General features: G+C 41.9%; 1 protein-coding gene across 1 annotated transcript in view; it reads right to left on the bottom strand.

The window, feature by feature from the left end:
* Ireb2 (iron responsive element binding protein 2) overlaps positions 1-10,287 on the bottom strand; it is a 49,112-nt gene extending 38,825 nt beyond the window's left edge. The window contains exons 1-2 of the mRNA XM_021205941.2: positions 10,152-10,287; positions 8,689-8,778 (exon numbers count right to left, since the gene is read on the bottom strand). Coding sequence (XP_021061600.1) covers positions 8,689-8,778; positions 10,152-10,170 — 109 coding nt within the window. The 5' untranslated portion in view covers positions 10,171-10,287. The remainder of the gene's footprint in view (positions 1-8,688; positions 8,779-10,151) is intronic.
* Between the last annotated feature and the right edge of the window lie 3,594 nt (positions 10,288-13,881).

Below are 13,881 nucleotides of genomic sequence, written 5' to 3'. Positions count from 1 at the left end.
ATTTAGCAGTTCTTATTGAGGCTTATGTCTCACTCATTAGTGCTTTCCCTAGAGGTCTTAGCTGCTCCTGTGGCTTCCATCACGCCTATCTAACCCATTTGACTCCACCAATAATGCAAAAATATTTTCTGCAGACCAGATTGGTTTTCTAAGCTTCAGAACTACATGCTTAGTTGCCTCCTGAAAACCCACTCTTAAGTTCTCACTCAAGTGATTTACACGATGCAAAGGTTCCTTACTGCTACCTCTGCTTTATCACATCTATATCAACACAGCATCACAGCTGGGCCTGGGCACAAGTCCAACTACTCAGGAAGCTGAGGCAAGATCACAAGTTTAAGGCCTGTCCAGGCTAGAGCTGAGTTCAAAGCCAGTGTGGTCAACTTACTGAGATCCTAACTCAAAATAAAAAATGAAGGATGGGCAGAAGTAAAGGTTCAGTGTGTGACTGCATAGCATGGCAAAGGTCTTAGGTTCAATTCTCAGTACAAGGAGTTTTAAAATGAAGCACTGTTCTGTTCTGTTCTTTTTGGTTTTCAAGACCAGGTTTCTCTGGGTAACAGCCCTTACTGTCCCAGAACTCTATTTATAGACCAGGGTTTGCCTCCTGAATGCTAAGACCAACGGCATGGACCACCATGTCCAGATGAAGCAGTGTTCTTGTCACATCTTTCTGTCTACTATCACCACTCAGAGTCCAAACTCTTAACAACCTCGATGCCTGATCTACACTAGTGCTTTCTAAATGTAATCCTAGGACTCCTGAGATTCTGAAATCCTTTCAAAAAACCCGAGGTTAACTGAGACACTGTTTTGTTTTTTTTCCTTGTTAACATTTTGACCTTTTCAGTGTTTTTTTTTTTTTTTTAATTTNTTGTTGTGGGGGAGGAGGGGATATATGTGCCTCAGTATGCTCATGGAGGCAAAGACATAACCTGCAGGAGCTGGTTCTCTCCTTGTACCATGTAGAGCCTAGGGGGTCAAACTCAGATCATTAGGCTTGGCAGCAGGCACTTTAACTGAGGCATTTTACGTGCCCCTGACCCCTGCACCCACAGATGGCTTAAAACCAACAGTGAAGCTAGCCTTAACAGGTTATGCCTATCATACCAACACTTAAGAAACTGAAGAATTTCCTTGAGTTCAAAGCTGGCCTGAACTAGAGACCCACCCACCCCCATCTCAAAACATAATAGAACAAAACTCAAAACTGAGTGTCTGATGACTCAAGGCAGTGGCACCAAATGACTTATCAATGACTTATCAATAAATGACTTATCACTCAAAAGACCAGTAAGAATGTCATTGAAGTTGAGTGTTAATTTCTTAAAAAATTTAGCAGCTGAAATCTTTCTAATTTTGTGAGACAAAGTACATATACAGCCTCACTACTTAACATCAAAGTTCAGTGCCTGTGACAGATGCAAAGCTGTAAGGAATCACACTACTTGTAAGCTAATTAAAAAATAACTTAAGAAAAACTACAATAATTGCTTGGAGAAAAACATCAGTGATACTATTAGAGTTGCAAGTTAAATGAAGTAGCCACTTTTTTTCCCCAAGAAGTTTTCACTTGAACCAACTCACAAACCATGGCTATACAAATGTGGGCATTCAGCCAGGCGTGGTGGCACACACCTTTAATCCCAGCACTTGGGAGGCAGAGGCAGCGAATTTCTGAGTTCGAGGCCAGCCTGGTTTACTGAGTGAGTTCCAGGACAGCCAGGGCTACACAGAGAAACCCTGTCTCGAAAAACAAAAAAAAAAGTGGGCATTCAGCAGACATTTCTCAAAAACAAAGTAAGTGCCAGGCATAATGGCACATGCCTTTAGTTCTAGCACTTGGGAGGCAGAGGCAGGCAGAGCTTGAGTTTAAGGCCAGCCTGGTCTATACAGTGAGTCTCAGGACAGTCAGAGCTACACATTGAGACCCTATTTTAAAACAACAAGAATGAAATAAACATAACCACTAATCATCTAGTGCTGTCTGGTCACTAGTTATTCATCTTTGAGATGTTAAAGTGAATCATGCCTATTGTGGTATTCTGGTAAGAATGCCCCCTCCCCCAACCCTAGGCTCATATATTTGATTGCTTAGTCACTAGGCAGTGGTATTATTTGAAAGGATTAGAAGGATTAGGAGTATGGCCATGTAAAAGAACTGTCACTGAGGATGAGATTTAAGATTTCAAAAGCCCATGCCAAACCCTGTCAGTCTGTCTGTCTTCCCTGCTCCCTACAGATCAGGACATATAACTCTCAGCAACATATATCTGCCTGCATGGTGCCATGCTCCCTGCCATGATAATGGCCTAAACCTCTGAAACTGTAAGCAAGCCCACAATTAAATCGTTTCTTTTATAACAGTTGCTTTAGTTCTGGTGTCTCTTCACAGCAATAGAACACTAAGGCAAAGCTCTTCAGAATATATTTTAAAACAACAACAAAAACATAGTTGTCAATTTTACCATGGTCTTCTTGAAATGGGAACTGGTGCCTCTCAGTACCACTAAAGAGCCTCAATATGGCACCAGCTCCTAGACTAAGACATCACTACAAAGAAAAAGAAAACCTCTTGTTCCCATGCTAGAGGCTAGACTCTGCCGGAAATCTTCATGGAGACATTACATGCTAAGTCCTATTTTTTTTCTCCAAATCTCAACATGGCCCATGAACTCTGAAAAGACTCTTGTCTATACTAGCACCAGCTCTCCTAAAGCACATCCATGTTGGAGTAATGTTTTTGTGCACCGTGTAAAGATTATCCTTGTATCATTCAAATGCTGACTTCTGAACCAGCAGAGATCTGATTACAGACCAGATTTTGTTATTGTTAAGCATCTTCTGCCTTTGTTTTTTTTTGGTAAACAGTGTTCTCCATCACCTTCTGATTAGTTGAAAGAAAAAGCCTATGACTAAATAGTAAGGTGGGAATTCTGGAGAAGAAACTCTGAGAAGGAGTCAGATGAGGGAAGGCTCAGCCAGCTGGTCAGGGAGGAGAAGCAGGCTGGGAAGGAAGGAGAGGTAACCACCTAGCCATATGCAAGAACTTAGATTAGTATAAATGAAATAATTAAGTTAGGAGCTATAGTAAACAATTCCTAGCTATAAGGCCAAAAGCTTCAAAATAAATAGAGTCTCTGTGTCATTATTGGAGAACTGGGGCAGGCATAGTCCCTGGTTATACATCCACATCGCTGACTATTGACTTGCTTGGTTATGTTCTCCAGAGGGTGGGCTACAGTCTACCACAGGGATTCTCAACCATCCTAATACTGAAACCCTTTCTTCATGTTGTGGTGACTCTCAAACACAAAATTATTTCATTGCTACTTCATAACTGTAATTTTGATACTGTTATGAACCATAATGTCAATATCTGTGTTTTCTGATAGTCTTAGGCATCACTCGGGAAAAAAAAAAAAGAAAAAGCCATTCAACCCCCAAAGGGGGTCTCCACTAGTTAAGAACTGTTGGTCTAGTAGCTAACAAATTTGCATCAGCTGGTTCAAACTAGTCAACTTCTGAAAAATACACAGAACCATTATCTTCTTTAGACAGTTCTGAGTCTCTTCCAATTTGGGCATTTTCTCTTAATCCTAGATCTCCATCTAGTCTTCTGGTTTAATTAAAGTTACCATAGTTAATCTTTTTTTTTTTTTAAAAAAAAAAAAAAAAAAAAAGAACCCTCCTTTGGAATGCTTTCTACCTCTTGATTGGACCCAGACTGTTCTATCACACCAAAGCCCTTACAGTACCCTTCTCACACATTTCCCATAGAAAACTGAGCTTTCTTTAGCACAATGATGCTATCTTGGCTATCTCTCATTTGCTAGAAATATGAGTACTTAATAAATGCAAGCTGGATGAATGAGCTGGGGTTTTTAAGAGACAGATAGACTTTGCTTCTCAGTGGAAATTTCTACAATTCTATGAATCTGTAAAGTCAATCCTCTACAGATATTGGTAATTTAAGCTGAGAAAGTATGTTAAATACTTCTGAAGTAAACTTAGGAAACATAAATATCCTGTGTGAGCAATAACTTAAATCTGCTATCATATATGAGTGGAAGTTGATGAAAGACAAACTCAGATTCCCAGGACAAGGGCAAGGCTAAATAAATGGCTGCAACAAGACTAGGCAATGCAGGGTTGAGGATATGGCTCAGCTGTGGTTGACAGAATGTTTGCTTAGCATGCATAAATCTTGGGCTTGCTCTCCAAAGCCACTAAATAGCATGCCTATAATCCCAGCACTCAGGAAGAGGCAGGAAGATCAGAAGTTCTAAATAAGGAGTTCGAGGCCAGCCTGGGCTGAGTAGAATCATCCTAGGAAGGATTAAAAACAACAAAAACAAAACAAAAACCTGAGCTAGGAACCAAGGTTTCTTATTTGGGATTTGGAGCTATTTACAAAGTAAGCAAACATAGATGGTTTGTCTTCAATCAAGTGATTTGAGTAGAGGGGATAGAACCATGAAGTCTCTGGGAGGAAAAACAAAGAATACCATCATTACTGGCTCACCCCCTATTTCCTTAAGAGACAACCAGAGTTCATTAGCCTGGGAGTTGTATACCAACACAATAAATTCTACTTTGGCTGAGTTAGTAAGTGTCACTTTTTTATAATCTAAGGGTGCAATCAGAAGCAGAAAATGAAAAGCAAAACTAAAGTCAACTCTTGAACATAATGTATCAAGTTAAATGAAGAATTGTACCAGATATCTACAGACTGACATTAGGTAATCTTTACAAACATATGTACTATGTATGCATACTGTAGGTAAACAGTTTCACTGCTTACCCAACCCACAATCCTTTCCAGGGTCCAAGGAAGACGCAAAATTAGAGAATACAAACCCTTCCAGCAGGATAACTGGATCAGCAGAGGAAAATTGACAAACCCAGTTACAGCAATAAGTGAAAAAGTCACCAAGAGATACCTTAGCTAGATGGTAAGCCATTTACAATGCACAAACAACAGTCCAGTGGTCACACTGGGAATTATTCAAGATCAGTACAGAGAGTTATACAGATAAAGGCTCAGGTAGACAGTAAAAAACAAGACCAGGAAGCCTTCAAATTGCAAACAGCCTCTGGCTCTGACTGGTTTTGAAAAGACTATACTTTTCCTCTGCTATCTCTACATATCTGGAAAACACAGTATCGCTTTCTATCAAAGTATTTGTTCTTTATAGTCCATGGTAGAGACTGGGACAGCATATACTAGGAGCATGAAAATAAAAGTGTGTGATGGAGGTGGAAGGAACTGCACAACTTCAACATAACAATACTATGTATCAATAGCTTGAATTAAGTGTGTGTGTGTGTGGGGTGTGTGTGTGCATTTTAGAAGTCAGGGATGTAGACCCAGAGTATCACACTGGCTTAACATGTATTAAGGCCCTGCAGGGAGTAGGAATAAAGGAAATATAGTAGAGAAAGCTAGTAACAATTGTTTTGTGTAACCATTAAAGGCTGTAGCAAAGTACACCCAGCCCTTTCTACTGGAACTCACACTCTCTGACTCAGAAACCAAGCAGATTCAGATAGCAGGAATACTTGTATTAAATGACATGGAAAGATGTACATAATATATTAGGCGAAAAAGGTCACAAAGCAATACACACTGTATTCATGCTTTATATGTCTATAAAAATGTGACTTTCACTAGGCATGGTAAGCATGCCTTTAATCCTAGGCACAGGCAGGAGGATCTCTGTGAGATGATCTAAAGGCATGAGGCTTCATAATAGTTAAAAAATGGACACTCTACACTAGCCCGTCTCTTCACTCTCTTCCCCATTACTAACCACTCATGATTTTACACTGCTGCTCTCTGTGATTACCTGAGGTTAACTGCCATCCACATACCTTCTGTTCAACGGCAACTCAACTGCTTCAGAAAGCAGACTCTATTACAAGCAACGGAGACTATTCTCTGCCTTGGGAATATGTGTATTTTTAAACTCAGAAGACAGTTACAAAGATCTCTTAAGTTTCTAGTCAGTATACTAAAAGGTACCAAAGAGGCAACTCAGAACTTTCCAAGAGGGAAATCAGATCAGATCAAAATATAGTCAATGTCTCAGGAGTGTCCACTTCTATACCCTGAATATAAATTGGAGAAGCAAAAGATACAATGGACAGAGGCAGGCTCATCTGTGATTGAGGCTACTGTAGTCTACATAGTTATAAGACAGCTTTATATGGAGAAATCCTGTCCTCAAAAAAAAAAAATTTTTTTTTTAAAAATATTTTTAAAAATAAGATAAAATGGCACTAGAAAGGGGGAAGGGGAACAGTAATTAATTGCTCAATTCCCTAATTCTATGTTTATAGGTCATCTTCAAGCACATTTCCATAAAGTATCCATAGAAATTATTTATTTTCAAGTACAAAAAACATCCCTATATATGTTCTTTACTAATCATTCAAATTTGGGTTAAAAAAAACTTTTACATGAAGATGTAATTTAGTTGGTAAAATGCTTACTTAGCAGGCAAGAGGCCTGGGTTTGACCTCCGGCACTGCCTAAATCACATGCTGCAACGCACACCCCTGTAATCTCAGTGCTTGGGAAATGGAGGCAGGAGAATCAGAACTTTGAGGCCAGCCTGGGCTACATAGTGCATTCCAGAATAGGCTTGGCTACATATGACTATCTAAAAAACAAAATAAATCAAACCCCAAAATCCCTTGAAGCCAGAGTAGTGGCTTAAATGAGAATGGCTCCCAATAGGCTCATATAGTTTAATACTTGGTTCCTTGTCAGTGGACCTGTTTGGGAAGAACTAATAGTTGTAGCCTTGTTGGAGGTGATATGTCACTAAGGACAGGGTTCTAAGTTTCAAAAGTCCCACTGCCCTTTTCTGAATTGTGGTTACATCTTAAGATAAGAGCTTCTCTGCTACTGCACCAACACTATGCATGCCTGACAGCATGCTGTTAAGCTCCCTGATGATGGTTATGGAGACTAAACCCCTGAAACTGTAAGCCTCAAATCAACTTTTTCTTTAAGTTGTCTTGGTCATGGTATCTTATCATAGCAACAGAAAAGTATCTAGAATCAGGCTTTGTTTTGAAGAAAAGAGTGTATGAAAAACCTATTGTGTGTGAATAATATATATGTGTATATGAATGATATGCCTGTCTGTGCATGTGTGTACTCAGGCGAGATCAATGTTAGGTGTTTCAATATTGCTCTCCACCTTATTCTCTAAGAGAAACAGGGTCCCTCACCTAGAGAGCATTGCTGCTTTGGCTAGAATGGCTAGGCAGATGGCAAATGAGGACTGGTCCTGCCTGAGTCTGCCTGTGGAGAGCTGGCAGATATACGGGACTATGCTGAGCTTCGTATGTGAGTGCTGCAGGTCTGAACTCAAAACTTCACGCTATGGGGCAAGCATTTTACCTACTAAGCCAATGACCCCTCCCTTTTTTGGTAAACAATCTTCTAAAACCAATACAAAATCATCATCACTTATGGGATAAAATAAATAAAAGACATAAAATATAAAAAAAATACCCAGACTCTCTTATCAGTACAAATTACTGCAACAGAAGGTAAAATGCTACTGCTGCCATTCTAGGGAATAGTTATTATTGAAGAGCAATATAATTCTAAGACAAAGATCTTCTAAGATATTAAAAAATACCTACATTGTCTCAAAATGCATATAGATACAAATAATACATGAAGAGTATTTAAATTCATAAAAATCTGCAGTATTTATAAAGGAGCAATAAAACAGGACTAAAGAAAATCTCTCTCCAAACTGTAGAAGGCTGGCCATAAATTTTTTTCATAAAAGTTTATACCAGCAACCATTCTTCCAAACAGGTTTTCTATTCTTTGGTCTGGTTAGAAAAATTGCACAACTGTCAACTAAATCAAAAGCTGTGTTTAGTGGGGCCTTCTTCCCAATGCAGCACTGAGACAGAAATGATAGTTCAAGGCCACCCTGGGCCACTTAGGAGACCATGTCTCAAAACAAAAGACAACTGAAAATCAAAATTAAAACTCCATCCATCCAATGGCCAGGTTAACCACGTTCACTCTTCTGAAAATGCGATGAAAGGTTTGACCCCGACCAGGAATGTGAAAACATTTATCAAAGTGTCAGAGAATCAAGCCTAGTAGTGAAGAACAATTTGAACCAGTGGGCTCAGTTGATGATTCTATTTAAAGATGATATAAAGAATAATCAGAGTGGGCAGTAGTGGTCCTTGCCTTTGATCTTAGCACTTGGAAGGCAATAACAGATGGATCTTTGAGTATGAGGCCAGTCTGGTCTATAGAGTGAATGACAGGACAGTCATATTCTACAGAGAAACCCTGTTCTGAAAAAAACAAAACAATAAACGGAGGTGCTGACCACTGAAAAAGTTAACACACATATTATAAGTCACTATAGATTATGATGTTCTCTTTTAAAAATAAGATTAGCTTCTGAGGGGCAGGGGAGGCACCATCTAATTAACTAAAAGTTTTAAAGGAGAAATCAAGGTATGGTTTCTATTGTTTTCAACCAAAAGTCCCAAACGAAGTTTTGTAGACATGAAACAAGGCTAGGTGTCCCTGTTACCACATGGTGGAAATAAATGTAAAATGTCTTCAGCTCACCTTGACCAATGCACTGTAACTTCTAGAAACTAAAGCCCACGAAAAATGTAAAGCAACATTACCATACTTGGTGCCTCCAAGTTTAGGTACATTGAAGAACTTCTTCTGTGAATTGCCATTTAATGTTTCAATAAGGTACTCAAAGGTGCGTCCTGGAGAAAAAAGAACAAGCGCCTTTCATCAAATACATTAAGTACATTACATACAGTCACCAAGAACCTTATTCAAAGAGAAAACACTCAAAATTTTGCTCAGCAGAACTGTGTGTGCTGATGGAAATGTTGCGTATTTGCATTACCCAGCAGGGCAGCTGGGGGGGGCACACACTTGAATTATGGCGAGAGTGATGGAGGTGCTGACCGTTCCATACTACAGAAACAAGACTAGTCTCCAGCAGACTGCAAGAGGACAATTCTAAACTTCGATTCTAGTCAAGCAGAAACTAGTGAGATAGTTTTCTACCTTGCCTGTGGACACAGGGTGTGTCACTGTAACCCAGAGTGGACTTAACCTCACTGGGCAAACCAGAAGAGCCTAAAAGTAGAGGCAATCGCCCATTCTGTGTCCAGAATGCTGAGATTACAGGCATGCCCACCCAATGGCTTTTCAATCTTACAAATGTTAAATGACTGTAAAGAGACCATAAGAATGATTTCAATGATGTACAAGCATTCAGAAATCACGCCCGGAACATTGCTTAAGTACACAGAGAATGCTCTGATAAAACCATTGTTAGAGGTTTTCAAAAGGCAATTAAAAATCCAACAACAGTTAGAACACTAAAGATGTGTTTTAAAGTGACCATTAAAATATCTAGATAAACTGGCACATTAGATTCTACTAAGAGACATACCCTTAATGGTTATGCACTAATTGAATATGCCCCCACTCTCAGTGTTGTGAAAGGCTGAGGCAACCTTGGGGTAGATAAAAATTCATTATGCGGGCTCATTACTTGGATGGGTGAGACCCTTAAACACTGCGCTAAGACCTTCCAAAACCAGAAAATACAAGCACAGTCCATTCGGAAAGAATAGTGTTTTTCTTTTGTGGAGGGAGGTGGATGGGGGAGGAGACTGCAACAAATGATCTGGGAAGCGGCAAACGTTCAGTCTCGACAGCCCCTCCACTTCCAGGAGCAAAGAAAGGGAGACTCCAGGCTGCTGGTGGAAGGATCAGCCAGTCGAGTGAAAGCTAAGCAAGGGAGCCAGGTCTTCCGACCCTCAATGCTCACAAAAGGGGGGCGGGCGGAGAACGACGTGGGCTTGTCCCTGCCCCAGGAATTCCTCCCGGGGGCCTGGAGGCTGCAGACAACGAGCAGCGGGCCCCGGCCAGGGGCGGAATTAACGCTCCGCTGATGAGCGGGACGCGGGCGGGGACGCCCGGCCTTCGCGGCCTCCGCCCCGAGGGGAGACAACGACCAAGCCCTGCGGGCCCGGCCGCCCCCCGGGTGCCCGTAAGCAAAGCAAAGCGAGGCAGTGCACGCCTCCAGCCGCCGACGCTAAGGCGGCGGCCGGGAACTGACCTGCATTTGGGGAGTCCATCGCCGGAGACCATATTATCCCTGCGGGAAGGGGGCCGGCGGGGGAAGGAGGGGGAGGCCAGGCCGGGAAGACAGGGAGGAAGACGGGCGGACGGGCAGGGGGAAGGAGGAAGGAAACAGTCTCGCGCAGGCCCCGCGAGAGCCGCAGAGCTGGCCCGGGGTCCGCGCTCGCGGGATTTGCCGGCTAACTCTCGCGAGATCCTCGGACCGGCGAAACAAAGAAAGAGAGGGGCGGAGCCAGCGGGTGGGCGGGGCTCTGCGCAGCCTCTGTTGTCCTCCAGAGCTGGGGGTGGGGGGCGGGGCCCTGAGAGGTAGTAACTTTGACAACGGGACGCCATAGGTTCCGTTACTTTGTTGTGGGGCCCAAAAGTATTCCGTGAGGTTTTGAGGTCCCGCGATGTCTGCAGACTGTCTTTTGTAGGAAAGAGCCAGGATTGGGACTCAAGTTCTCCCTGCATGGTAAAGCCTTGTGTTAAGCCGTGATGTAATGAGGCGCCCACTCATTCTCAAGAGAACAAGGCCGGGTTAATGGGACACCGGCAATCGACTAATTGAATGAATTAAAAATCCCATCCTTTCCTATAACTTCAACCTTTCTCTTCCCAGGAGCAGTTAATCGTGATGGTGTCCTAAGTCTCTCTGTCCCCGCCAGGGAGAGTCCTATGTCTTCCCTGTCTTGTCTTTTGGTTAGCGGACTCTTTGGAGTTGTCTGGTTTGCTCTTTTCTTCCCCACTCCTATCCCTTCTCAGACTTGTTTCCACTTCCAAAAATGCCTGTGATAAAGGTAGGCATAACTATTTGCTAATACATTCCCCAGATCTTGCTTTATCTGTTCGTTTGATATGTTTGTTAAGACATACTGTATTATCTTCCATAATTTCAAAACTATTCTGTACTTCCTGCCTCCAAGCCTGCTTCATCCCAGTCTCCTCTACCAGGGCCTTTCTCTGCCCAGCTATTACGTGTACTATCATTAACTCTATCTCATGACTTAAGCTTTGCATGAGATTTCATTTCCTCTGGCTCATTCACCTGTCTATTGACTCCATCCGTTCATGTGCTGATGCTCCGTAACCTACCTACAACTCAAACCCATCTCCTAAGCTTAGAGGAATATATCCTAATGCTTGTTACCACAGGCATCTCCTATGCAAAACCTCTCCAAAACAATCACCACCACCACCGCCACCCAAACCAGTGAGTGAGTCCTTTTGTGTCTGTCACCTATACCAGTGAATGCCACTGCCAAAGCGCAAACTAGCATGCTGTCCTTGGCTCCTCTCTTCCATTGCTGTTGATAGAAGTCCACTTGATCCACTGGCTTCCTAGTTATTTCCCTCATTACCACCCTGATCTTGACAACTGTGACAGTCGTCTCAGAAAGTCTCAAGGGCGTGACTATTCTCGAAATCATCTCCATGAAACTGAAACAAACTAAGAAAGACACAGTAACCAAAACTCACATACCAAGAAACTGAGTCTGGATTTGAGATGCATTCAGATGGAAGGAAGAGCTCGAGTACAACTTCATTGTTCCCGAGGCTGGACTGCCTAGTCCCTCTACATAGTTCAGTGTGCTTTCTCTTGAAACAACACTTCTGTACACGATTGGCTAACCCTTACCCACTCTTTCAAGACTCGGGTTTTTTCTTTTATGTTTTAAAGATTTATTTATATGTGTATCTCAGTGTTAGTGTATGTCATGTGTATGCAGGTGCCCAAGGCGGCCAGTAGAGGGTATTGAATCATCTTAATTACCAACCTATCTCTCAGATCTCATGGTTTTCACTATTTAGCTTGAGCTTTTGAAACTGTATTTATTGTGGTCCTGGGGGTTGAACTGATGTCTTCTACAAGTGCACAAGTGGCCTTAATCGCTGAACCATCTCTTCATCCCCCCAGGACAGTCTTTCATACAACCACATTACAACAGTTAAATTCAAGACATTTAGCACTGGTACAGTACCATTAATATTTACACTTTTATGCATTTGAAGAATCAGCCCTATTAATATTCTATAATCAAACATTGACATCATTTACAACCAAATTTTAAAATGTTGCTAATTGTTTCAATTTTTACCTTTGTTTTATTTATTTGTTTTGAGATACACAGCCTTGCTGTGTAGCTCTGGCTGGTCCACATTCACCAGACAACCCCAAAGGGACGCTAGCCTGCCCAAGTGTGACAAACATGGCTCTGGCAGGCCCTGCCCTTCCCCTCCATTCCCTCTGCCTTGTAAAACTGTTAGATTGCACTCCTGAAGCCATCAAGGTTTGTTCCCTTGTTTAGCTACTTCTTCCTCCCGAGGCAGACAACAAGGGTCCAGCTATTAAAAGATTGAAGTCCAGTCAGGTGTGGTGGCGCCCAACTTTAATCCCAGCACTCGGGAGGCAGAGGCAAGCGGATTTCTGAGTTCGAGGCCAGCCTGGTCTACAAAGTGAGCTCCAGGACAGCCAGGGCTACACAGAGAAACCCTGTCTCAAAAAACCAAACAACAACAAAAGCAAAAAAAAGCAAGCAGAATTTTGAACAGCCAAGAGCTACACAGAGAAACCCTGTCTCACAAAACAAAACAAAACAAAACAAACAAACAAAAAAGATTGAAGTCCAGCAATCAACAGCCCCCTTTTGCCCACCTAATTAACATGCACAATTAAATTTAAAATCTTGTCCTATCACAGGGTTTCCCTTTTCCCTTTATAAACTGTCATTTGCCTAGGAGGCATGTCTGTTGGCTCTCTATCCAGAGGCAGTCCTTGCTCCCCTCCCCCACAGAATGCTCCTTTTCCCCTTTGTCCTGCTCACTTTCCCCCCTCCCTTGTTTCCTTCCCCTTCTCCCTCATCCTTTATCTCCTGTCTTTGTCCCCTATCCTGTCCTCTGTCCCTCTAGGGCAAATAAATCTCCTTTTTGCTGAGAACTTGGTCTTGGGGTGTCTCAAGCTGACTCAGAGGGTCCCTAAAAGCCCAAACTAGCTTCGAACTTATGGCAGTTCTCCTGCCTCAACCTCCCAAGTACTGGTGTTACAGACATATGCTACCATGCCTAGAAACCTTTTCCCACTAAAATCCAGTCCTGTCTAGTCTGTACTTAGGATAGTCTCTTAGCTGCTTATTTTCCTTGGTGCTGTTGGTATCTTTCAAAGCATACAGTTGTTTTTGCAAAATGGTCATTAATTGGAGCTTGCCTCCTTGTTTCTTCATGCTAAGGTTCATCAGGTGAGTCCAACCTTTAGATATTGCATCACAGCACTCACTTCAAAATTCATGAAAACTTATGCAATCAAGTTTTTAAAAAGTATTTATTTACAATGTTGACTCTTTATAATGGCAAAGACTATAAACTGACATCACCGCATGAGCCACTGGAATGACTTGTACTAACAGTGTCTCAGTGGTGTCACCTGTGGCTTTAGGTGCATATGAAGACGTGCACAGGGTAAGTCAGCACTAGGTTACTGCTTATAATAACGTTTCAGGCAACCTCAATGCCTGCAAAAGGAGCATGGGTAAAAAGTACAGAATACTCACATAAAGATATGCTACGAGATGTTAAAAGTGACCTTGAGTCATATATATATTATTTTACAGATGAAAATTACATAGTGCCATTTGTTATTTATTTATTTATTTATTTATTTATGGTTTTTCGAGACAGGGTTTCTCTGTATAGCCCTGGCTGTCCTGGAACTCACTTTGTAGACCAGGCTG

Source organism: Mus pahari, chromosome 10, assembly GCF_900095145.1.
Source record: "Mus pahari chromosome 10, PAHARI_EIJ_v1.1, whole genome shotgun sequence".
NCBI lineage: Eukaryota > Metazoa > Chordata > Mammalia > Rodentia > Muridae > Mus > Mus pahari.
Note: the sequence above shows the minus strand (reverse complement) of the source record. Positions and strands in the feature narration are given on the sequence as shown.